A 24,556-nucleotide genomic window follows, 5' to 3' on the forward strand; every position below is an offset into this window, starting at 1 on the left:
TACATTGTTACTAACAGGGCAATGTTTTATTAATCCAGGTCAATGATTAGGGTGGTGATACACGGGTGCTTTTCACCGTACATATATAAGGGCGGTGGCTAATTGCTCCAGGTTGAAATCCTTAATTTCTATGAGTAATGTATCACAAGCACTCTATCAAATAGTTTATAGCAGACATTCTACTTTACCTCATATTTTATTTATATAATGTTTATATCAGATGGTAGATGAAGCTGAAACTGTCTGTTTCACGCCAAGTTGGCCAGTTGTGGCAGTTTAGGATGGGATAAGAGTTCCCCTTTTCCACATAAGACATTTTTATTTTTTTTGTTACTGCTGAAGGGCTGCCGTTAAAGGCGTTGATCAAATGATATGGTCTGTCCGTCATTAAACCCTCCATCTCACCCTTTATCGCTCAGATCTCGTTCTGCACTTGGACACTCTCGATCTCATTGGGGCCAAAGTTCAAACTCGCAATCTGGAAGAACCCAGGAGCACAGAAGTCGCAGCAGGGTTTCCACCGTTATCCAGCCTCTAAGACAAAATGCAACTGAAGTTGTGGACCTGACTGTAGATGAAGATGGTATGTATGTCTTAAATGTGTTTGTGAAACAAACTAATGCAAATCTGCACATGAATTGCCTTTTCCTTTAAGTTGACACTGTACATTTATTCACAAAGGGAAGTGCTTCACAATTATTATTCACTTGGTTAATGTATTACAGTTACTGGAAAGTGATAGTTTTTATAATAGATTGCTTAGAGGTTTGTATCCTTGTATAGTACATCTTCTGTCTGTAGTCAGATAGATATAGCTATCTACATAATGCTAGAAGATTTATTCACTACCTACCACACTATAGTAAGTTTATTTCCGAGCAAGCCAGACCAACCCAATGGTTCTATTTGCAGTGGCATATTGCAGTGAGTAATCGCGAATGTTTTGTTCCCCCCTCCCTGCCAATTATCAACTTTATTAAAGAGCCAGTAAAGAAAAAAGAGAAACATTTTTCTTTATTTAAACTCTCCAGCATTACATTATTTCCCCTATCTCTGCTTTCTCTGTTGTAAGAGCTTCACTGAGAAGCCTTGCTGGGAAAACTGTCGCACTCTCATTGGCAGTTTTACAAGTGTTTGTTACAAAAAAATCACTAAAATCGAGTGTTTGTAGTGCTTTTTTAGGTTTGACATCTAGAGAAATAGATAACTCTATATTGCTGCTCAAGAACGGTGAATAACCTCATGTAACTGGCAGATAGCATTGATTTCAATAGATCTTATACATATGGTAGGTTAAAACAGTGTCAGCATGACCATCCTGATGGTGACTTGCAGAGGTTTAATAGCAGTGGCATGCTTTCATAACAGCTCAAAGCAGCTGCTATTCCCCTGCAGAACTCCCGTCGGCATGAGGTGCTATGCTCCCGCCTCTCACTAACCCCCCAGGTTTAGGCAAAGACGAAGACTCTGTTGGAGTAAGCCAGCACAGTCTGTCCATGAAGCCCGGGGGAGCAGCATGCCCCGGAAAGACAGGGATAGGAGTATAATAATGCAGAATTCACATTGAGTAACTGCATCGGCGGATGCATAAAAACAGCAAAACAAAACCTGATGGTTCTCTGTTTTGTATACTAGGCACTATGTAAGCCACTAATAAACAGAAAAGTGAATCTTTAACTTAAGTTGATCAACAATTGAAAACAAATCGTTAAAACTAGCTAAGATTTTAAATACCATTTTCACCACATCTAGCTTCCACAAAACATATCGCTGCACAGACCTAAGTTCCATAGTATTTGCAAGTGAGCTATTTACTCAAATGAGAAACTCTTAAATTTCTTTCCGAATACAGTTTAAAAAATAAATAAATAAGGAAATATTAAACATTGACTCATCTAGGCATATTTAGGTCTAGGTTTGAAATGAACCATGAATTAGTTAATCCGGTTATCTAGGAACAGCATATACACCCTTGATAAAATGTAATTTTATGTAGACGTCTTGCTTGAACCTGAATCAAATCAACCGAGTAGAAATATTAAAAGCAGTATTGGAAAAAATAAGTTGTTGGTTTTGCTGGTGATTATAGCACTTGACATTTACAACTGTTGTTTAAATTAGTGAATTAACACCTTTCATATTTGTATCAAATGTATGGATTTGGAAAATGGAATTTGTTTATGTTGGTATCATTCTTTGTGGTGCCGCTTTGGTAGTATAAAAGTGTAGAAGGGAATAAGTGGAGTTACATGCACCTGTGTATTTACTTCATACTCGTATGTAAGAGATTACTGACCATTTCTGATGGGAATGGTCTGCTCAGTAAGTCATGATTCCATCACAAAAATGGCATTCATGTCTGCTTTCATTGGCTCTGTGATGGTGATGATTCATTTAGTATTGTAGTAATGCTTGTTGGTTTTTTTTGTTTCATTCGTGTTGTTTTTTTGCATAGATCCTACAGTCGTGCCAACTGCTCCTAGCAAACTAGAACCCCAGAATGTCACCGCTGTTTCAAGTAGTACGTCAATCTCAGAGCCGGCCTCTGATGCCATTTCAGGATCCTCAGGGTCTCAGGCTTCCACAGTGCATGAGACCTCTCCCATCACCCCTAGTAACAGTACAACAGGCTTGACAGCAGGTGAGTCCATTAAATTGCACTTCTCAGTCTGTGTACTTTGCTCACACTCCAGACCATTCTCACCAGGCAACACTTAAAATTGAGGAGGCGACTAAGAGGAATGTATTCATATAAATAGAATATATTTTGTTTTAAAAGCCTGCCTGGCTGATGTGATCCAAATTAACAAAGCATTTAAAAAATTTAAAAAACACATTGTTATACAAATAATTTTATACAAAATATTAAATTAAAAAAACAAAAATGATTGCAAAATTACAGTTCTGCACAACTTCCACACTATGGGGTGGGTAAATTGTTATCTTGGCCCAGTTTTCTGTTGTAAAATTTTGGTATAAACACTAGGGATGTGCACCGGCCACTTTTGGTGTCTCGTGTTTTGTGTTTTGGATTCGGATTTGCTTGAGGTTTTGGGTTCGGATTTGTTTTGCAAAACACCTGACGAAAGGTTTTGGATTCAGATTTATTTTGAATAAAACATAAAAAGTGTTAAAATCAATTTTTTTGGTTTATTTTCACTCCTATGGTATTAACCTCAATAACATTCAATAACAATCATTTCCACTAATTCCCAGTCTATTCTGAACACCTCACAATATTGTTTTTAGTCCAAAACGTTTCACCGAGGTAGCTTTCTGGACTGCATAGTGCAGTGGTCCCGGTACACAATTTGGTACCGGGGCCACAATACCTCCGCCTTCAAATGGTCTGAATTCCACTGCACAGCTGCTTGCTCCTACATCCTCTGCAGCATATACAGGGTGTAGTTCGAGCGTGTCAATACCTCCTTGTTTTTTGATGATGACAGGTCATTTTCATTAATTTATGATTTGGCAGCAACAGTCAACGTTGTTTAATATCTGATACGCCTCTATCTGGACTGCATAGTGGAGTGGCCCCAGTACCCAATTTGGTACCGGGGCCACAATACCTCCTCCAACTTTCAAGTGTAGTGTTTATAATTTATAAAAACTACAGTAGTTATAGCACGTCAATACCTCTTGTTTTAGACGACCATGGTACAGAGCATTCATCATTGAGATCCCATCAAGTATGTGAAAGACAGACAGGGTCGAAGTGTTATTTGTTGACTTTGTTAACAAAAAAACTGTCCCTGTTGCAAATATTTGTGCAATGAAGAGTGACTTTTTCATTTAAAGGCTCAAGCTTTCAAGTGTAGTGTTTATAACTTATAAACACTACAGTAGTTCAAGCACGTCAATACCTCTTGTTTTTGATTATGACAGGGCATTTTACTTTTGGTTTAATTTGTTGAATTTGTTTTAATTTTGTTTTACTTTGTGCTCATGGCAAACGACTGTTGAATGGTCACATAATGGCAAAAAAAGAGTTGCAAGATGGAATTGTCCTTGGGCCCTCCCACCCACCCTTATGTTGTTGAAATAGGACATGCACACTTTAACAAACCAATCATTTCAGCGACAGGGCCTACCAAACAACTGTGGCTGAAATGATTGGTTTGTTTGGGCCCCCACACCAAAAAATCTATTCATCTCTCCCTGTACAAACTAAACAGGCTCTACTGAGGCAAGATGTCGTCCTCATCCTCAACCTCTGATTCCTCTCCCCCTACAGTGTGTACTTCCTCCTCCTCACACATTATCAATTCGTCCCCGCTGGACTCCACAACCACAGGTCCCTCTGTACTATCTGGAGGGCAGTGCTGTACTTGATTGAGGAATTGATAATTCATTTTTATGAACATCATTTTTTCAACGTTCTGAGGAAGCAACCTCCTTCGCCGCTCACTGACCAGGTTCCCCGCTGCACTAAAAACTCTTTCCGAGTACACACTGGAGGGGGGACAACTCAGGTAAAATAGAGCCAGTTTGTACAGGGGCTTCCAAACTGCCTTTTTTTCCTGCCAGTAACATAGCAGTACCACTGGACTTATACTGCAGAATCAGTGAACTTTGTAATATAGCAGTACCAATGGACTTATACTGCAGAATCAGTGAACTTTGTAATATAGCAGTACCACTGGACTTATACTGCAGAATAAGTGAACTTTGTAATATAGCAGTACCAATGGACTTATACTGCAGAATAAGTGAACTTTGTAATATAGCAGTACCAATGGACTTATACTGCTGAATCAGTGAACTTTGTAATATAGCAGTACCAATGGACTTATACTGCAGGATTGTTTTGGGATATTTTTTTTTTTTTTTTTTATAACTTGGGAATAATGGGGAAATAACAATGCCCTTAGAAGGACAGAGCACAGGACACGGCACCACTGGACTGAACAGGACACAGCACAGAACTGAACAGCACGAGATATAGTAGGTACAGAGGACCACCTAACACATACTCCCTCTACCTTGATCAATGCCCGAGTGAAGATGGCGGCGACTAGCGGGGAATTTATAGGATCCGAGTATCGCGAGATCCGACAGTGGGATTATGACTCGGAGCCTCGGTTTCAGTTTTGCAATTGGCGGGAATACCCGGATCTGTCTCGGATCTGCAACGTTCGGGTGGGCTCGGATTTCAGAAATCCGAGTGCGCTCATCTCTAATAAACACCACTGTTATATAGAAAATAAAAATGCCCTGTTTGCACCAAGCCCACTTTTTACATCACTGGGATTATACCAGCTCACAAAAAAACAAAAAATCCTGCAACAAATACTATGCAGTTTAAAAGTGCTCAATGTGAGATTGTTGCAGGCTTCGCTCTCGCTTTTTAGAATTTTTGGTCCTAATACATATTGGATGCAAAGAGCAAAATGTTGTCAGAACATGCCTTTATGGTAGGGGTACAGTACATATCGTCATTTTTTTCTGTTTGTATTTGCACAACTGTTTTTTTTGGTCAGTGAGAGAGAATAGAACATTTCTGCAATTCGTTATACACAATAACATAACCAGCTTACACAACACATCATAAAAAGGGGAGATTAAAGTGAAGGAACTGATGATAAAACGTTGTTACTTGGTGACTAGACCAGTGGATTCCAAACTTTTTCAGTTCAAGGCACCCTTAGGGGGGTATTCAATTGACGGCGGGATCGCCGCAAAGCCCGTGCTCGAAAAATATTACCGTTAATACGGTACTATTGCGTGTAAATACCGTTAATACGGTAATTTACTCGCTGGATTTCAGCTTGCAGCGAGATATTACCGTATTAACGGTAATATTTTTCGAGCGCAGGATTTGCGGCGATCCCGCTGTCAATTGAATACCCCCTTAGGGTCTCCAAAATGTTTTCAAGGCACCCCTAAGCCAAAATAAATACCAAGTAGTCCCCCGCCTTGCTTACCACTGGCCTTGGCCGTGGCACCCCTGTGAGATCTCCAAGGGAGCCTAGGCACACAATTTGGGTACCACTGGACTAGACTATAAAGAACATATATAAGCGGTCGTATTGGTTATACAGTTGTGATGAGATTTATGACGTTGTTCCCCTTGAATTGTGCAAACTGTGTGTGTGTACATCCATACATAACTAAGGGATAGTAACTTTTCCAGTTTGAATAGCATTGGGTTAATAACACTTTGCGTTATGCTGTCTTCTATGGCCGATGATAATGTGTAAATAGCTATTTTCTGATAGTGGATACAGATCTTTATTTTGAAATTTGATGCCAATGGATATAGCACTGTAATGTGGCAGAATTTGGCACCTTTATGGGGGAAATTGTAGTTAGTGTAGTGCAGTGTTATAGGAGGAAATGCTAGTGGGTGCATGTTGGGATACTAGAGGGTGGTGGATGGGGCTGCCTTTGGAGGTATTCGTGTAGTATTGTTTGGAGATTTGTGTTTATTACCGTATTTGCCGGTGTGTAAGACTACTTTTTTGACCTGAAAAACATGCCTCCAAGTGGGGGGGTCGTCTTATACGCCGGGTGCCAAACTCAGGGGTCTCAGGGGTGCCGCGGGCCAGCCATAAAAAAAAAAACCAGAAACACTTACCAATCCGCGCGGCGCCGGGACCCAGCATCCTCCTCTCTCACGCAGCCTGTCATATATCAGTGACAGGCTGCGTGAGAGAGGAGGATGCTGGGTCTCGGCGCCGCGCGGATTGGTAAGTGTTTCTGTTTTTTTTTTATGGCGAGGGGGCAAAGGGAGAGAGGGACAGATGAGAGTGACAGGAGGGGGACAGAGGAGAGTGACAGCAGAAGAAGGTAGGTAAGTGTTATTAGCATGTGTTATGTTATGTTTGTTTTATGTTATGTCATGTCAATGCAGAGTGTGTGATCAGCATATATGAGTGTGTGTGTGATCAGCATATATGAGTGTGTGTGTGATCAGCATATATGAGTGTGTGTGTGGGCCAGTGACTTCATGCAGTGTGTGTGTGGGGGCCAGTGACTTCATGCAGTGTGTGTGTGTGGGGGCCAGTGACTTCATGCAGTGTGTGTGTGTGGGGGCCAGTGACTTCATGCAGTGTGTGTGTGTGTGTGTGTGGGGGCCAGTGACTTCATGCAGTGTGTGTGTGTGGGGGCCAGTGACTTCATGCAGTGTGTGTGTGTGGGGGCCAGTGACTTCATGCAGTGTGTGTGTGTGTGTGGGGGCCAGTGACTTCATGCAGTGTGTGTGTGGGGGGGCCAGTGACTTCATGCAGTGTGTGTGTGTGGGGGCCAGTGACTTCATGCAGTGTGTGTGTGTGTGTGTGGGGGCCAGTGACTTCATGCAGTGTGTGTGTGTGTGTGTGTGGGGGCCAGTGACTTCATGCAGTGTGTGTGTGGGGGCCAGTGACTTCATGCAGTGTGTGTGTGTGTGTGGGCCAGTGACTTCATGCAGTGTGTGTGTGTGTGGGGGCCAGTGACTTCATGCAGTGTGTGTGTGGGGGCCAGTGACTTCATGCAGTGTGTGTGTGGGGGCCAGTGACTTCATGCAGTGTGTGTGTGTGTGGGGGGGGGGGCCAGTGACTTCATGCAGTGTGTGTGTGTGTGGGGGGGGGGGCAGTGACTTCATGCAGTGTGTGTGTGGGGGCCAGTGACTTCATGCAGTGTGTGTGTGGGGGCCAGTGACTTCACGCAGTGTGTGTGTGTGGGGGCCAGTGACTTCATGCAGTGTGTGTGTGGGGGCCAGTGACTTCATGCAGTGTGTGTGTGTGGGGGCCAGTGACTTCATGCAGTGTGTGTGTGTGGGGGCCAGTGACTTCATGCAGTGTGTGTGTGTGTGGGGGCCAGTGACTTCATGCAGTGTGTGTGTGTGTGTGGGGGCCAGTGACTTCATGCAGTGTGTGTGTGTGGGGGCCAGTGACTTCATGCAGTGTGTGTGTGTGTGGGGGCCAGTGACTTCATGCAGTGTGTGTGGGGGCCAGTGACTTCATGCAGTGTGTGTGTGTGTGTGGGGGCCAGTGACTTCATGCAGTGTGTGTGTGTGTGTGGGGGCCAGTGACTTCATGCAGTGTGTGTGTGTGTGTGTGGGGGCCAGTGACTTCATGCAGTGTGTGTGTGTGTGTGGGGGCCAGTGACTTCATGCAGTGTGTGTGTGTGTGGGGGGGCCAGTGACTTCATGCAGTGTGTGTGTGTGTGGGGGGGCCAGTGACTTCATGCAGTGTGTGTGTGTGTGGGGGCCAGTGACTTCATGCAGTGTGTGTGTGTGTGGGGGGGGGCCAGTGACTTCATGCAGTGTGTGTGTGTGTGGGGGGGGGCCAGTGACTTCATGCAGTGTGTGTGTGTGTGGGGGGGGGGGGCAGTGACTTCATGCAGTGTGTGGGGGGGGGGCAGTGACTTCATGCAGTGTGTGTGTGTGGGGGGGCCAGTGACTTCATGCAGTGTGTGTGTGTGTGTGGGGGGGGGCCAGTGACTTCATGCAGTGTGTGTGTGGAGGCCAGTGATTTAATACAGTGTGTGTGTGGAAGGTGTGCGGAAGAGGGGGTAGTCTTATACGGCGAGTATATAACAAACTCTATAATTTTGAGTGGAAATGTTGGGGGTCGTCTTATACGCCGGCAAATACGGTAGATAAGTACAAGGCTGTGTTCTGGGGAGTGATGATGGGTGCTGGACTGTGTTCTATGAGTAATTATAACATGATCTGTGTCATTGCTGGTTGATTTTGTTTGTGACATTTTGATGCTTTGCTATTGTGCCTAATTGTATTATTGGTGCTATTGACATGCTTTTTGTGGTTATTGGTTCTAGCAGGTTCTTCTTCAGTTGATGTTGGATGTGATTTTTGACAGTAACTGGATTTTGTATGCTTTCCTAAGAATCCATATTAGTGTCTGCTTTTATTCCATATATAGATAGGTTTTTTGTTTCTCCCAGTGAGGTGCTTAAGAGCTGTTTGTTTCGATGTGCACTTTAGAAAACTGAAGTGACTATATTTGTTGAATGCTTGCCCCTATCAGTTGACTAAGTCCCTCTTTCTCAAGCTAACATAGATGTCCTTTAAAAATGTTGAGTGGAACAAGTGCCACATGCTTTGTTGCACAGTCAACAGGGAATGAGGCATTGTATTTTCAGGACTTGTACAAGTGCGTTGGTCATTTCATACTCCAGGGTAAAAGACATATAATTTATTTTAGTATTTGGATTTAATAATCCTTTTAAACCATGGTTACTGTAAATTTTTACAGCCTTCCTATTATCAGTCACCCTTTTTCCACTGGTAAAAAAGTGTTATCCATGACCTCCTCAAAAGGGTGTACTCGGTTAGTGTTTCAAGAGTGGAGTGAACTTTAAAAAAGGTTTCCAGACCAATAGCCAAATATCTGTATGTACCAGTATACTTTTAGTTTATACTTTTTATGTTTGCTTTTTTTTTTTTTTTCTAATGCACAAATAAGGATTTCCAAGCCAAGTAATAAGTGCATAAGGAATCTAAAAGTAGAACGTAGATTGTTTTTGTATTCACAATGAATGAACAAAAAGAAATGAGGGTTTTCCCAAATGTCAGTAATTAGAAACCAGGCAGTTTGAGCTTTGAGGAGAAAACTCCAATCTGCTATAGACGTGACATGTTGACAGTACACAGTTTGTATGTGCATCCGAGAACACATATGAGGAATAAGTAAGTAATCATTCTATCTGCATAGGCGTTTTCAGAAATTTAGGTAGTGCTTGTCCATTACTTGTTCAACAGTATACTTCAGACCAGTGAAGGGTTCCTTGTGTGGAACTTAGCTGGAGGATGCTTTATATAAAGTGAAATTATTTTATTAACCTTGATTTTTATTCATTTTATAAAAGCAGACATTAGTCTTCATGCATTACAGTAATATTCAATACGTAGAAATGTTAGATATGTAGAACTAGAGCTAAGCAGTCGCACATTATTTTATATCGTGTGTATCATCTAATTTAAATGTCTTTACATTTATGGTTAATGATTAATTAGAATACACTTTGATGTGTGGAACTAAAGGAATTAACATCTGTTTTTATTTGTCTTGAAGATGACCCCAGAAGGACTATGGGCAGTGCTGCAGATGCTGGGCCTCCAGCAATGCCACGATTACCATCTTGTTGTCCTGAACATTCACCCTGTGGAGGATCCTCACAGAATCCCCATGTCCCAGGACATGCTCATTCAAGTTGTTATCCACCACATAGTCACCACTTTCCACATCACCATCATCACCACCATCATGGTTCTCACCCCACCGTTCCCTTGTCTCCTCCTCCTTTCCCGGACTCTCATTGTCCTGTGGAAAGAAATGCCCCTGTGCCTCCACCTTGTGGAGCAACAAGCAGCTCTTCCACCACCTATCATGACCCGGTAAGAATCAACCTAAAAAAATGGGTGTTCAAATGGTTTCACCTTTATATTTATCTGATGTGCTTTGTATTTTTTAGGTTTTTTATTAAATTCACTTCAAATTGCTGGTTATTGTCCATGTAATTAGGCGTCTGTTAGCATTACACTGACCTACAATCGTTCAGACATGTTCTACCTTTATAGTGTGTTCTGCCACATGGGTTGTATTTCTTGCTCATCTGCATGAATTTAGCAGGTATGATTTATTCAGGAGTATTATAGGAATGTAATAGGGACCTCATCAAAAGCCCACTGGACTACCCTTTAAAGAGAGGATAAGGAGATTTGAAATATTTGTTACAAATTAGTTTTTTCTGAAGAAGTGCCATGTGTATGTATATCTTCCTGTAGAGGGCTATTACTAGTCTAATGCCAGAGTTCTCTACCTTTTCAATGTAAGGCTTCCCCTTCTATTTCATAGAAAGATGTTTGACAGTTGTTATCTCTCTGTAAACGTTTAAGCGGTCAAACTTTGTGTAATGATTATATAATTTACTTTACAGCAAGCCTTGCCTGTTGATCTGAGCAATAATGGTATAAGAAGCCACGGAAGTGTTGGATTTCATAGCACTTCTGCTTTTGACCCTTGCTGTCCTGGCTCTTCATCACGATCTACAGTATATGGACATCAGTCAACTGCCAGTACAGCCCAAACTATAGCGATCGATGGATTTGGACCTAGCATGGTAGCCCAGGCACAGCCACCTCCTCAGACCTCTCTTTCCTCCTGTCGGCATTATATGCATGCTTCATGTAAGTATATCTTTAAAATGGTCTAAGATTAAAAGCACAACATTAAATGCTTCCATTACGGTGTAGAATTTGGTAACTTAAAGGAATTAACCAAACATTATACAATTTTTAAAACCCATTTGATCAGTTTTCCTTTTTATATACAAGGTTTATCTCTTGGATATGTTTTCTAGGTGATTGGGGTTTTTTTTTGTGCGTTTTTAGATTATGGGTTTTTTCTTATTGTCCCATACATGTTCATATACACTCAAGAAGCAGACCATGACAAGGTGTGTTCTAGCACTTCTTGCTAAGCCTTTCTTTAATGGAGTGCATGAGGTTACGAAGGCAAAATGCATTTGTATATGAAGAGTACTTCAAATAAGCAGCTGTTTAATACGAACATGCATAATTTATCTAGTATAGGAATTGGGTGTCCTCTAGGATTTTTTAGGTGATCCGTTATTTTAACATGCCCACAAAACACCACAACAAGTTTGATGGACCAGCTGCTGGGTGGATGGGCAACTTGACCACACACATATTTTAGTACAAATTCATCAGGTCTGTTTACTTGATAGGTGAGATAAATGGGAAGGGTGAAGGGAACAGTGTTTCCTCATGATTATAAACCATATAATAAAGCTTTATGACTGTGCTCCGAGACCAATGTGGTCATACAAATGTATTGTATCTCATCAGATTGGGTAATCCTATTGATTCAACACACAGCAAATTCCAGCGAATTTAATGTAAAAAGAAGCAAGTTGGTGATTACTGCATGTGTGGGCTGTCTTATGCTGGAGTAAAATGTGTACTAAAAGGAAAAATTATGTGTGTTCTAGAACTAGAATACAAATGTTACTTACATCTTCTAGTATACTGCAGTGGTAGGTGTAGTACCATTAAAGTCACATTGCTTACCATTACTGATTCTGTGGATAGGCACTTGCCCATTTACAGTCCTTTTATAGCAGTTCCCACATTACAATGGTAGATGTTTTATTATAAAAAAAATGGTTTTGAAAATCTCAGTTTTATGAAAACATAATTTAAGGCATACACTTTTATTTTGAAAGATATTTAGACAAGTAAAATCTGTAGCTAAAAATGTAGAACTGCTCCTATATTTTCTAAAAGTATATTTATATAGAGTAAGAGCGCAATGTTGTACAGAGCCTATTTGTTTCCCAGAATTTTCTACATGAGTAGTTTGTGTACAGCCTTTTTTTCTTTTGTTTTTTTTTTTCTTTTAATTTATTTATTTGATCATCTACACAGAGTTGGCATTGTCACAGGTTGAGTATGTTTTCTTTCTTTTTTGTTCACTTTTGTAGATGCTTCGCTTACAAGGCCTCTCCACCACCAAACATCTGCCTGTCCTCATTCACATGCCAATCCTCCCCCCCAACCACCACCATCTCAGATGGACTATGTCATTGCTCATCAAGTACCCCCTTTCCACCCATCTCTCCCCAGCCTTTCTTCCACACATCCTGTTCCTCCCCCGCCTCCATCCCATCATTTCACAAGTGCTGCTGCTCCTCTCTCTCAGCACATACCCACCTCCCACCAGTCCATGTCCCATCATATTTCTGCAACAGCACCTGCAACACAGAGGTTGCACCCTCATGAAGTTATTCAGAGGATGGAAGTTCAAAGACGGCGTCTGATGCAGCATCCAACGTAAGTATTCCTCCACATCCGTCTACCACCCCTTATTCTATCCTCTTACTATGCTGCTAAAAGATCTTTATTTCATCTTGTATTTTTCAGGCGTGCTCATGAGCGTCCACCACCACATCCGCACAGAATGCATCCAAACTATGGGCATGGTCACCATATTCATGTGCCACAGACCATGTCCTCACATCCCAGGCAGGCTTCTGACCGCTCAGCTTGGTAAGTACTCAGAATCCAGAATCTATTGGCCAACAAATGTATGCTCTTGTACTGAACTGACATACCTGAGGTACACATACGGTGATCTATTACGTACTGGCTTGGATTCATATACTGTACATTATTGGCTTTGTCACTTCCCAGGGTAAAGACCAAAAGTGCAACAGAAGTGTAACTGCAAGAATGATGGGTCCTGTTTTAGGGGTTGACAAAAGTAATGTAGTAGTAAAGAGTCTGTCAAATCTAGTAACCAGTGGTGTCTTTTTAAGAAGTTAGGGACGATGTGCATGTATTGACTTCCATGACTGCCAAAGTTGGACACCAGACGACATGTTACATTTGCAGGGGCATAAATAAAACCCCTACTTGATTGAAACCGGAAAGCAGCAGTTAGAAGGCCAAAGTCCATCATTTGACCATTGGTGCCTTCGGCAGAACCCTCTCGTTTTGGGGATTGCTGTATTTCACTAGAACTTGGTATTTAAGCTTGAGTGGGGAATTCCAATCAAATCTATTGTTTGTACATTCTTAGTGGAGTTCTTTAACCTGTATAAAAAATTTGAACTCAAAAACTTTACTTCTGTGATGGTAATTTCTGCTCCAAAAGTATACTACAAACTACTGAAGAGTATATTTCTAAAGCTGCATCTTTAAATTGATGTACATCACTTAAAATGCAAATTTAGGCTAATTTTAGCCAGTAACCATACAATGCCCTAGGTTTGATACTGTGGTAATCTGACTTATCTTTATCCAAGTTGTGTTTCTGCTGCTAAAAAAAAATCTGAATATAAATTATTTTGTTTGAATCTTACAGGGAGATAGCAATTGAAACTGGAGTGACTGCTGCCCCCTACCAAACAGGTCCTTTACATCCCCATTTAGCTCACTACCATCCACCTCCCAGGCTTCACCACTTGCAGATTGGGGCCCTTCCCTTAATGGTAAGATATGTTCACTGTGAAAACTGATGGTTTGAGAGTGATGAGTGCCACACATTGGCTTATTGCTCTGTTCAAGGTCTCAAAACAATTTGTAGAGTTTTCTAAAGCACAAAGCGGGTGCCCTTACAGTTGTAGTACCATGTTCTTATGTCAGGCTTAAGTCTAGGGCAGATGAATAATTCATTATTAGAGGCTGCCTCTCCTCTGTCTTAAAACATTTTGATATGTGGCAGAATGGTGAGTGTAATGGTAACAAATACCCACTTGAAACAGCCACCAAAATCCCACTTTTACTAATTATAGTGTGGCCGGGTTAGTGTCTGCAAAACACTGATATTTCAGCAGCCACTTTGATCAATTTTGAAAATTTTGTGAGTTAAAAAAAAAAAAAAAAAAAGGCATTACAATTTATAAATGCTCATTAACAATTAGCTAAAGTTTTCAGTTTATAAGCATCTTGCTATTATATATTTTTATTTCTTATGACACTATGGGTGCCTGCTTTTCTCTATGCATACTATCACAATGTAGTAAATGCTATGTATTTGTAAATTGTAAACGCGTATGATGAATGGATTTGTCTTTACTACATATCTCTACAACTATTACTTTAGTGTATGTGGACATAAGGGACACAAGTAATGTTTATTTCATGAAGGTGTCAAAATGTAGCCTTTTTCATCCATGTTTTTGTTTTCACCCACGTGGGAAAGCAGCATGTCGTGAAACTCCGGCTGTAGACTCTGAACTAGCTGATTTGTTTTTCTATGCTGTGACATAGCCTTAATTCCAGTGTAATATTTTGCACTAATCATTAGAGGGTGTTGTAGTTAGAGTACCTGCCTCTCTTGCTAGTATTAAGCAAGATCATGGTCATAAAGTTCTGTTATTATAGTGGACAAAACAGCAGCTATTAATGCCAATTGCAGACATCCAACTAACTCATTGTTTCAGGACCACTTCTTATTTAAAGTTTTATACATATGTTTGCCCAAAGCAAAATTCTTTCATATAAATGCAGTAACCATTTTTCTTATAAGATATAACAAATATAGAAAACTTCTCCCAAATGTAGCCTTTAGTGGCATAGATGTCAGGTTTTTTTTTAGATTGGTCTATATTTTATATTTTTCTTATCCAAAATGATTTTTGTATACAGCAATAAACATTTTATTTTAACTTTGGTACTGCAAGTGAAATGTACACTTCATGGCTAAAAGTATGTGGACACCCCTTCTAATTCGTGTGTTTGGCCGTTGCAATGTGACACTGTCGTAGGATGCCTCCTTTCCAACAAGTCAGTTTGTCAAATTTCATTCCTGCTAGAGCTGCCCCAGTCAAATGTAAGTGCCGCTATTGTGAAGTGGACGACCGCACAGCCGTGACATTTTAGGCCACACATTCTCATAACTGTATTGCCTAATGCTGAAACGTGTAGCGTGTAAAAGCAGTCTGAGTGGTGCTACAGAGTCCCAAAATACCTCGGGAAGCACTGTCGGCACAACAACTGTCCATTGGGAGCATGATGAATTGGGTTTCTATGGCTGAGCAGCACACAAGCTTTAGATTACTATGTACAATGCCAATCATCGACTGAAATGGTTTAAAGCACACCAACACTTGACTATGGAGCAGTGGAAAAACGTTTTCTAGAGTGACAAATCCAGTTTTGCCATCTGACAATGTGATGGATGAATCTGGGTTTGGCAGATGTCAGGGGAATGCTTCCTACCGGAATGTCTACTGGCAAATGTAATGTTTGGTGGAGGAAGAATTATGCTCTGGGACTGTTATATGGTTTCATGGTTGGGCACCTTAGTTCCAGTAAAGGGAAATCTTAATGTTAATATATAGCATACAATGACATTCTTGAATATTGTATGCTTCAAACGTTTGGGGAAGGACCTTTATGCCCCCATGCACAAAACAAGGTCCATTAAAAAAAATGGGTTGCGGAGTTTGGTGTGGAAGATCCTGACTGGCCTGCACTGACACAGACATGAATCCCATTGAACACTTTTGGGATGAACTGAAATGCAGACTGTGCTTCAGGCCTTATTGTCCAACATCCGTGCCCAATCATTGCCGTATTCTTGTGACTGAATGGATGTGAATCCTCGTAGCCATGTTCCAGAATTTAGTGGAGGCTGTTCTAGCAGAAAATAGGGGGCCCATCTCCACACTATGGTTTGGAATGAAATGTTCAGCAAGCACATGGATGTGATGTTTTGGTGTCCACATACCGTTGGCCATGTAGTGCATGTAATCTAGTTGCACAACTTTAAAAAAGAAAAACATCAAAGTGGTATATAGTATCCAAACTGAAAATGCTGATGTTGGCTTTAAAAATAGTGTTGTAAACCCAGTGTCACTGGAATATGTCTAGCAATCTAGAAGCCACCAATACTGCTTTATAGCTCTGCAATGAGAAGATGTGAATTGTAAATACATACCCCACCACTAGCTAATGTGCCTAAATGAAGTGGTGTGCCATTAACAGAGCCACCAAACACCCTGTATATTTGTGCTTTAGTGTCAAAAATAATTTGTATGCACTTATTGGTTCACATCATGCAAATTGTTATGAAATTGTGCTTTCATGGTATCTTTAACATTATCTATTCCCAACTTAAAAAATTCTCAGCAGATTTTGGGTAGGTGGGCAACTATTTCCGCTGGTTTAGGGATTTTTTTATGCCCGTTATTGACACTCTGCATCTGATTCTAAAGTCTCTGTACATTGATGGCTGCATATAAGCAGTTTTCCTGTGTAAGACAAGAGATGTTAACATAAGTGAATATTTTATGGATTTATTTAAAGGTTTTGTTTTTAAACTGAATTCCAATTTTATTCTGACTATTCCTTACATTGATAATCCACCTTCAAACACTTGATGACACAAAGCATTGTTTCAAATGAAGCAGTCAAAACCTGATTCATTTTTTCACGCTGTATCTGTAGAACATGGGGCTAACCGTGAAAATGTATATTATGGTATTCTTGTGGCAGATAATTTCATGCTACCTGCATTACACTGTACAGTTGGCATTTTGCTGCCACTTTTTTTTTTGGGGTATTTTGATAATCAATTTTATATATTTGGGTTTTTTTGTTTTTTTTTAAAGATTTGCTTAAAATAAACAACAAAAAAAAGTGAAAAACTGTGTGTGTGTGGGGAATGATGGATTGGCAGCCATTCAAGTGAGACCTTCTCAGAGAGAGCTCTTTGAATATCCAAGACAATCTTTTCTTAATCCATGATTTTCCCCAGCTCCCCTCAATACCCCATGGTGGAGGAAACATCAGAAACCGAAGTGGAGTAATGATCTGTTCTTTCACACCTACACAGATCTGGGGGCCAATCCAAGTACACGACCTCCACAGATATTAACAGTGGATCCCTCCTACCGGGGTATAGACTCATTAGAGACTTACTCAATGAGATCCAACAGCATATACTGCTCCAGACCCCACTAAAACGGGTTAATCCAGACCTTTTTTTCCCCAGATTATCTCCTAACTGATCCGCAACCACCAGTACATAACTTTTTTTGCAGCCACCTGCTTACATACAACTGTGGGTCCTGACTCTCCTTTCACCAGCAGTGGTATTGGTCAAAGCAGCACCTGAACTTGGCAGACTGCCGGCCTAATTACCATCTTGTGGTTGACAATCTCTCCCTCCAAACTTTGATCTGCCTGTATCTGCAACAGTGCCATGAGTTGCACCTACAAACCACTGTAGACGGTGAATTTAAGTCAGCCCTGTACATCAAGAGCACTTCAGAGGGGCGTCCCGAATCTAGAAGATTAGCAGCTTTGAAATTGTTTACCTGCAAATTACTGCAGTTTCCCCATGTCATTCCTGCACATTGATTTCTATATCTGCTTACCTGCATTTGAACTGGGTTGCCAGCATTATCATTACAACCAAACATACTATGGCTTCCATACTGCTTTCAGCCTGAATTCTACTGCCATCTTATGGCTACTTGGCAAAATACAGCTGTCGCTGCTTCTGAATTAGGCAACTTCTGAGCATCAACAGAATTACATTGCTGCCTGTGATACCTGCATGGCAGGAAATATTCTCGTAGCTTACCATAACATACTCTTAATAATTGGTTAATTAAAGAAATAAGTTACCTTGAGCCCTCCACTCAAAAAAATAAAAAAAAAATAACAGAATGCCTCTATTTGTATCCATCAATAAATAGCCAGTCTTAGGGCAATCTCTGGAAGACTAGCTTGGAGCACTGGCATCTTGTGGTAACTGTTAAGTGAGTCAGTCACCCAAGCTACTATACTTTAACAGGTACCACTCCTGCGATTTTTACTCCTGCCTGACGATAAGGGGTCACAACCATCACTCTGTTATAATCGTTGCCCTGGGCAGAAACATCCTTTGCATATTTCTTATTGTTGGTGAGTTATCTACTACTATTTCAGCAATCCCACCTGCTCCTAACACTGGTCCTAAGCTTTCTTGGCCACAATGTCTGTAATTTCACATTAGAACCTTAACTCAGCCAGTTTCACAGGGGTCGCAGTAGCTTTTAGTAATGTTTTGTCAGTGACTGCTGCCATCTGGTGGCAAAAAGAATAATTGGTATTTTACTGTGAGAACTGTTTTGTAAGAGAGAATCTTCAAAGTCACCTTTGCCTTTTTGAGTACAAAGTTGTGTTGCGAGAAGATAGACTTGTAAGCCCACAGAAATATACTCTTGAGGAAAACACTGTTATAACTACGATTCCCAGCACTGTCCACATGGGTCCTCTTGCCAATCTTTGTGCCCCTGCTGCCATCAAGTGACCTCTTAGAAAAGCATCTCCCAGTTAGAGCAAGATGTTTTTATCTAGCAATCTAATACCCCATTCATACTGCACCAAAATCCTGGGTTTTTGCCGGGGCGAGCTCAAACGACCCGGGTCTTGGTGCAGTATGAATGGTACAAGTCAAAAATCCCGGGTCTTTCAACCCGGGTTGCACAGAAAACAAGCTGATTGGCTGTCTGCCTGTCTCTGGAGGATGATGTCATCGGTGGGAGCCCGTGGAAGATTCGAGAAGGAGTTTAGGAGAAATGAAAACTGCTCTGGTGATGACTCCCACAAATTGCCAGGGCACAGACTTGTGCAGTATGAATGGGGGCAACCCGGGAAATTCCCGGGTCCGAGGTGCAGTATGAATGGTGTTTCTGAGCTGGGACGCTCCGAGCCCCGACAAAAACCCGGCTTGAAAAACCCGGGATATTGACGGGGCGGCAGTATGAAAGTGGTATAATTGGATGTTCCAGATGCCTTAAACCGCTCAGCCTCCTAGGGCTTCATTATAAACAGCAAGTTAACGTACACTTTCTTTCTGATTAGTAATTGAGCATAATTAAACCAAGCTGAAAGCTTCAACTAAAAAAAATATAAAGATAACCCACTATGTTACTTGTCAAGACAGAGTTTAGCAAACCTCTTCCCAGCCTCGCCTCAGAGTACACCAGATCTATATATGGACCCAGGAGACCCCTGCCACCAAAAGGGACATTCTAGCACTAAAAAAAGAGGATTCAGAAAACTAGGAGTGTAGTGACATTCCAGAGACTATTGAGATAAAAGAACTGGAACCCGACCTCCTGTGGTTCTAGGCAATGTTTGTTCCATCCCTAAACTAGTAACCGCTTCCTGTTTAAAGGGCCTTTTGGCCCAAATCCAGATTCAGATCCCCATGAAAATCATTTTGAAATTCTTCTTTTTAAAGTCAACAAACAGCTTATATAGCCTTAAGCGGGTATACCTCAAATAATACCCTCTTTAACTGCTCTAAGCTTCAAATACTCCTTTGATAATAACCAAGCGAAAGAATTTAAGAGAAATCGCAAATCAAAATGGAAATCCCTGTACGTCTCCCTAGATTGAAAGGATAAAGGGCCTTAAAATGAATGTCCTTCCAAGACTGTTTTATTTATTCCAGACCCTCCCATTCCAAGTCCTCAATTCCGCATTAACTTCATTACAAACACACTGTGATAAATTCATTACAATTGAAGGGGAGGGGGCGCAAGAAGCCTAGGGTCAAGGGCCATATTGGCTCAGTCAACAGAAGATAGCGGATCAGATCTTCCTATACTTCAGAACTGCAAACTTGCAGCAGAACTCAACGATATTGTCTCCTGGAATTTTAAACCAAGTCTTAAGAAATGGGTTAATATTGGAAAAAGCCTTCCTATTAGCTAGCCTCCTTTGGTTGCCAAAACGCTACAGGCCAGTCTGCCTATGCTACCCCCACCATCCATTTCACCCTCAACGTGGGATAAGGCGAATGGCTGACTGATTTGATTTAGCTACATACCCCTCTACTCTGACCCCAATATGGAAACATCCATTGTTCCCTCCAGGGTTTAATAATAAAATTCCTGTACTCCGGACTTACAGTAACAAAGAGGTTTATATACAAAACTTGGGACCTTTTTGGTTTCAGTTTAACAACTATGACACCTCCACCTCACCCATGGTATGTGTTAATGCTACCACTACTGGCCACCCCATCGTCTCCCTGTACCTCACAAAAAATCTGCTGCAGCATATAACCCATATGTATAACACATCCTCCCTCTCTCCTGTGCTTATACATATTGGGTAGAACCTATAAATAATTACAGATCGGATTTTAGTTAACTGCCTTGAAGTGTGGGAGGAAACCGGAGCACCCGGAGGAAACCCACGCAAACACAGGGAGAACATACAAACTCCACACAGATAAGGCCATGGTCGGGAATTGAACTCATGACCCCAGTGCTGTGAGGCAGAAGTGCTAACCACTAGGCCACTGTGCTGCCCTAGTTTTTGCTTTAAGTCGGGGAGGGGTAGAAAGTACAATAACTCAGGTGGGGCGGCACCGAATTGTAACTGTGCCAAAATATGATTATATTCAGTTTTAACTATATTATATTTAATTCATTTGATCCAAAGCTTCAAAGTCATGATATTGGTTTTTGTCCCAGGATTCAAAAAGATTAAAGGGCGAGGGGTCAGGATTATTGTTTGGGTTTATTGAAGCACCTTCATAATATGTTTTATATTTGTATTATTTAAACCATCTGCTGATGGGGAACTGTGGTAGAGTATGACAATCTTAGGGTCAGCCTTTCAAGACTGTGTTGAATTTTGGCTATAACCTTATTGAGGCTGGTAGATAATGGGTTTTTCCAATGTTGAGCTATTGCAGCTCTTGTTGGTATAAAATGTGGCTCAATAAATGTCTGATATGTTTTAAAATTTGGAAAGGCTCAAGGTGAAATAGTTACTTCTGGGGAACGGGTTATCATTATGCCTAGTACGTTACTGGCCAGGTTAGACCTCATTCCATAGCAGGTGAATTATTGGACAATTTGTTACGCCACATTTTACGCAATTTAGTGGGAGTGCAGTACAACCTGTTTAGTAATTTAGTGGGAGTGCAGTACAACCTGTTTAGTAATTTAGTGGGAGTGCAGTACAACCTGTTTAGTAATTTTATATGCATCTCAGACTGTCTTATGTATTTTGATATACAGTAAGAAGTAACATGGATACATTTCTATTCTATTGGAAAGGTCTTATTTCGATAGTCTTCCCATCGTAGTACAGAAGACTATTTAGATACTGCTTCAAAAGTCAATAAATATTGATATCAGAATATAATACCTTGTTTTTGGTTTCCCTTTGTGAGCTTCGATAATATAGGGCTTGGAGGTAGTCAACTGAAATGGTTATTTTTCATAATTTCAAGTTGCCCAACATCTGATTTTGGAGATATTTCTAGAATTCCTTTAAAGGATCGTTAAACTGTGTTTTTGCAGTAGGGTGATGGGCAATAATCTCTCTGCAGAGAACGAGTTAGGGATGTAACCCCCTTATGCCAAATAGAATGGTTTAAATCAAGGATCAATTTAGATAATGCTGTTAGGAATAGATTTCAGGTGGTCGTTGTAATCTTCTTTAAAGCCACCGTTCTATCCCATGCTCTCATCATGTCTGAAAATAAAATGGTTATAGTTTTAGTAGATGGTCTCAGATGTTTAGAAGTCCAAATTAGGTCTTCATTGGGTTACTCTGGGTTTAAGGCTCTTTCTGTTTCTATCTGATGTTTGCGGGATGACAGGAGTGTCTAAGTTGTGTTATCATGCAGGCATCTTGATTTCTAACAAGGTTTGAAAAAGCATACAATATTATTTCTGCTTCCCACTATAGGGGGACATTATAGAGTGGAGTTTATTTATATATTTCTTAGGGTAATGTATGCTATAGTACGGAAAATATCTATTTGCTTATAGAGTTACATGATCTTGAAGGGCTCAATCAGGAGGCCTCCTAGTTCATCCAGTCTTTAGTTAAGTTGGGGGGGGGGGGGGGGGGAGTTAGCATCCAATATTTCATCAAGTTTGGCTGGAATTTGTATGCCTGGATATGATATGGAACCACCCCCCATATATACATATTTGTATTTATTGTGTAGCTTAGTCAAATTGGCCATGGGAATATTAATTTGAAGGGATTCGTATTTAGTAGTATTTCATTTACATTAAGATGTGTCACTATATTGATCAAAAATTCCATGTGGGGCTACCAACAAAGTCTTCAGTTTGGTAACAAATGAACACAGCAAAGCAACAATGTTCATGGCGCATTCCCCTAAAGTCTTCCCCTTCTTTCACATGCAGCAACATTTTCTCAGCTAGGGGTTCAGCTGCTAAAGGAAAAAATAAAATAAAAAGGTCACAACCCTGCATGGTGCCATTTTCTAATTTTAAACTTGGTAGGTTGGAAACCATTGCTGAAACCTCTGGCAGATGGTAACTTTTATACAATGCTAGAATCTATTTCCATATTTAATCTTGAAAGCCAAATCAATGAGTGCTTCTTGCATATATTTCCAATGAATTCTATCAAAGGCTTTGGTGTGTTTGAGTGTTTTTAAGATGGGAAAAGAAACTTAAGGACTGGAATGAAATAACAATTTCCTAAGATGTAATGGCAGGGGACAGCTTCCTTCCAAAACTGTTCTCTTAAGCTAAGTGCACACAAGCCGTTTTAATTTGCCTGGATTCGGCTCTGTTTTCTATCCAATATACGGAAATGCGGGAACATTATGTATGTTAGATGAACAGTGTTCATGTTAGTGCTTTTTCTTCAAGGTCAATCATTACTAGTGCACTGGTGTCACCACATCTTCCCTCTGTCTACCAGAGGAAAAAGAAACTTACTTCAACATACACAGATTAAAGCTTCTCTTGTACACTAGCCCTAAGAGAGCATATTGGATCCCTTTTGCATCTACATTGCCTTTTATTCTGCACCCCTGAAAGCCTGACAACTCTCGTTACTTTTTAGTGTACCCCATTTTAAAGGTAAAACACATACTGAACTTATAATGTCTCCTACAGCATGTGTATGTGTCCTTTTGCCTTATTTGAATCATGAATGTGTTGATAGGCAAGCAGTAGTTGCCAATATTTGTTTAAAGATGGAAACACATTAGTTCTGTTGACCCCCATAAATGATATTTTTTTATAGGCAGATTAATTTCTAACTGAAATGTTGCCACATTTTGCTTGTTGTCCTCTGTCTTGGATGCTGTCTTTGTAAGAATAGAACCACCTTGTACATTTGTCTTTGGGCTCAAGATTCAACCATATATTTGTTTGGCTTTCTGCTCTCTGCAGTGGATTGGTACATTTAGTGTGTACTAAGTTACACATTACACTGCCACTACTTCTTCTTTCTCCCGCCAATAGAGAGAGCCAATTCCAGACGTTCACAACGGTTGTGTGTGTTAAATATCTTTTTGTTTTCATTTATGATTACAACTGATCACTTTGCTGCCTGGTGGGTGCACACCTCCTACAAACCCATCTAGCAGCAAAGAGGTCTTTTAACATAATTTCCAAGCAGTTGTGTTAAACTTTAACTTACATCTGCTATTTGAATAGGTTCCAGACATGGCGGGCTACCCTCACATCCGCTACATTTCATCTGGATTGGATGGAAGGTCATTCAGAGTTCCTTTCAGGGGCAATTTTGAGGTTTGTAACAGAATGTTAGCTTTCTGCTGTCATGTTTTTAGGCAAAGTACCTATGGAATATCTCCATGAGGTTCCTAGTTCACAGTAAATACACAAGTGATTCCCATAATCAGATGCAGAGTGTTAATTTCAGTTCCCTAAACACAAGAAATGGGCATAGCTTTCAATTTGCTACATTTATTTAAATTTTTTAAGACCTTGGAATGTAGAACCACTAAGCAGGGAAGGGAAATCTCATTCATTTCGGATTTGTTCTGTTATATTATAAATGGCAAAGGTACAATATAATGCTGTTTTTGTGCAAGACATTTTTTTCATTTTATCATTTGTTAATAAAATATACACCATTTCTGTTCTGTAAGAATTGTAAGTTCTGGTTAGTATATACAATATGTGAATACTGCAGCATCAGGCAGAGACTTGTGTAATTGTGATGTGAGTGAACACCATGACTTAATAGGATAAAAATGGTGTTACCACTATTCCTGGTTGCACAGTAAAAACCATATATATTCTATTCCTTCTTGTTCGTACATGACATGCA

General features: G+C 40.6%; 1 protein-coding gene across 4 annotated transcripts in view; it reads left to right on the forward strand.

Annotated features, from left to right (window-relative positions):
• The window catches only part of RNF111 (ring finger protein 111), a 51,961-nt gene that overhangs the window by 23,168 nt on the left and 4,237 nt on the right, over positions 1-24,556 (forward strand). For 2 of the 4 annotated variants that reach the window (XM_075208074.1, XM_075208075.1), the window contains exons 4-11: positions 420-583; positions 2,456-2,641; positions 10,020-10,342; positions 10,885-11,134; positions 12,451-12,799; positions 12,890-13,015; positions 13,833-13,959; positions 23,920-24,012. In XM_075208074.1, coding sequence (XP_075064175.1) covers positions 420-583; positions 2,456-2,641; positions 10,020-10,342; positions 10,885-11,134; positions 12,451-12,799; positions 12,890-13,015; positions 13,833-13,959; positions 23,920-24,012 — 1,618 coding nt within the window. The remainder of the gene's footprint in view (positions 1-419; positions 584-2,455; positions 2,642-10,019; positions 10,343-10,884; positions 11,135-12,450; positions 12,800-12,889; positions 13,016-13,832; positions 13,960-23,919; positions 24,013-24,556) is intronic. The other 2 variants (XM_075208076.1, XM_075208077.1) reach the window with 1 other exon arrangement.

Source organism: Mixophyes fleayi, chromosome 4 (genome assembly GCF_038048845.1).
Source record: "Mixophyes fleayi isolate aMixFle1 chromosome 4, aMixFle1.hap1, whole genome shotgun sequence".
NCBI classification, from domain to species: domain Eukaryota; kingdom Metazoa; phylum Chordata; class Amphibia; order Anura; family Limnodynastidae; genus Mixophyes; species Mixophyes fleayi.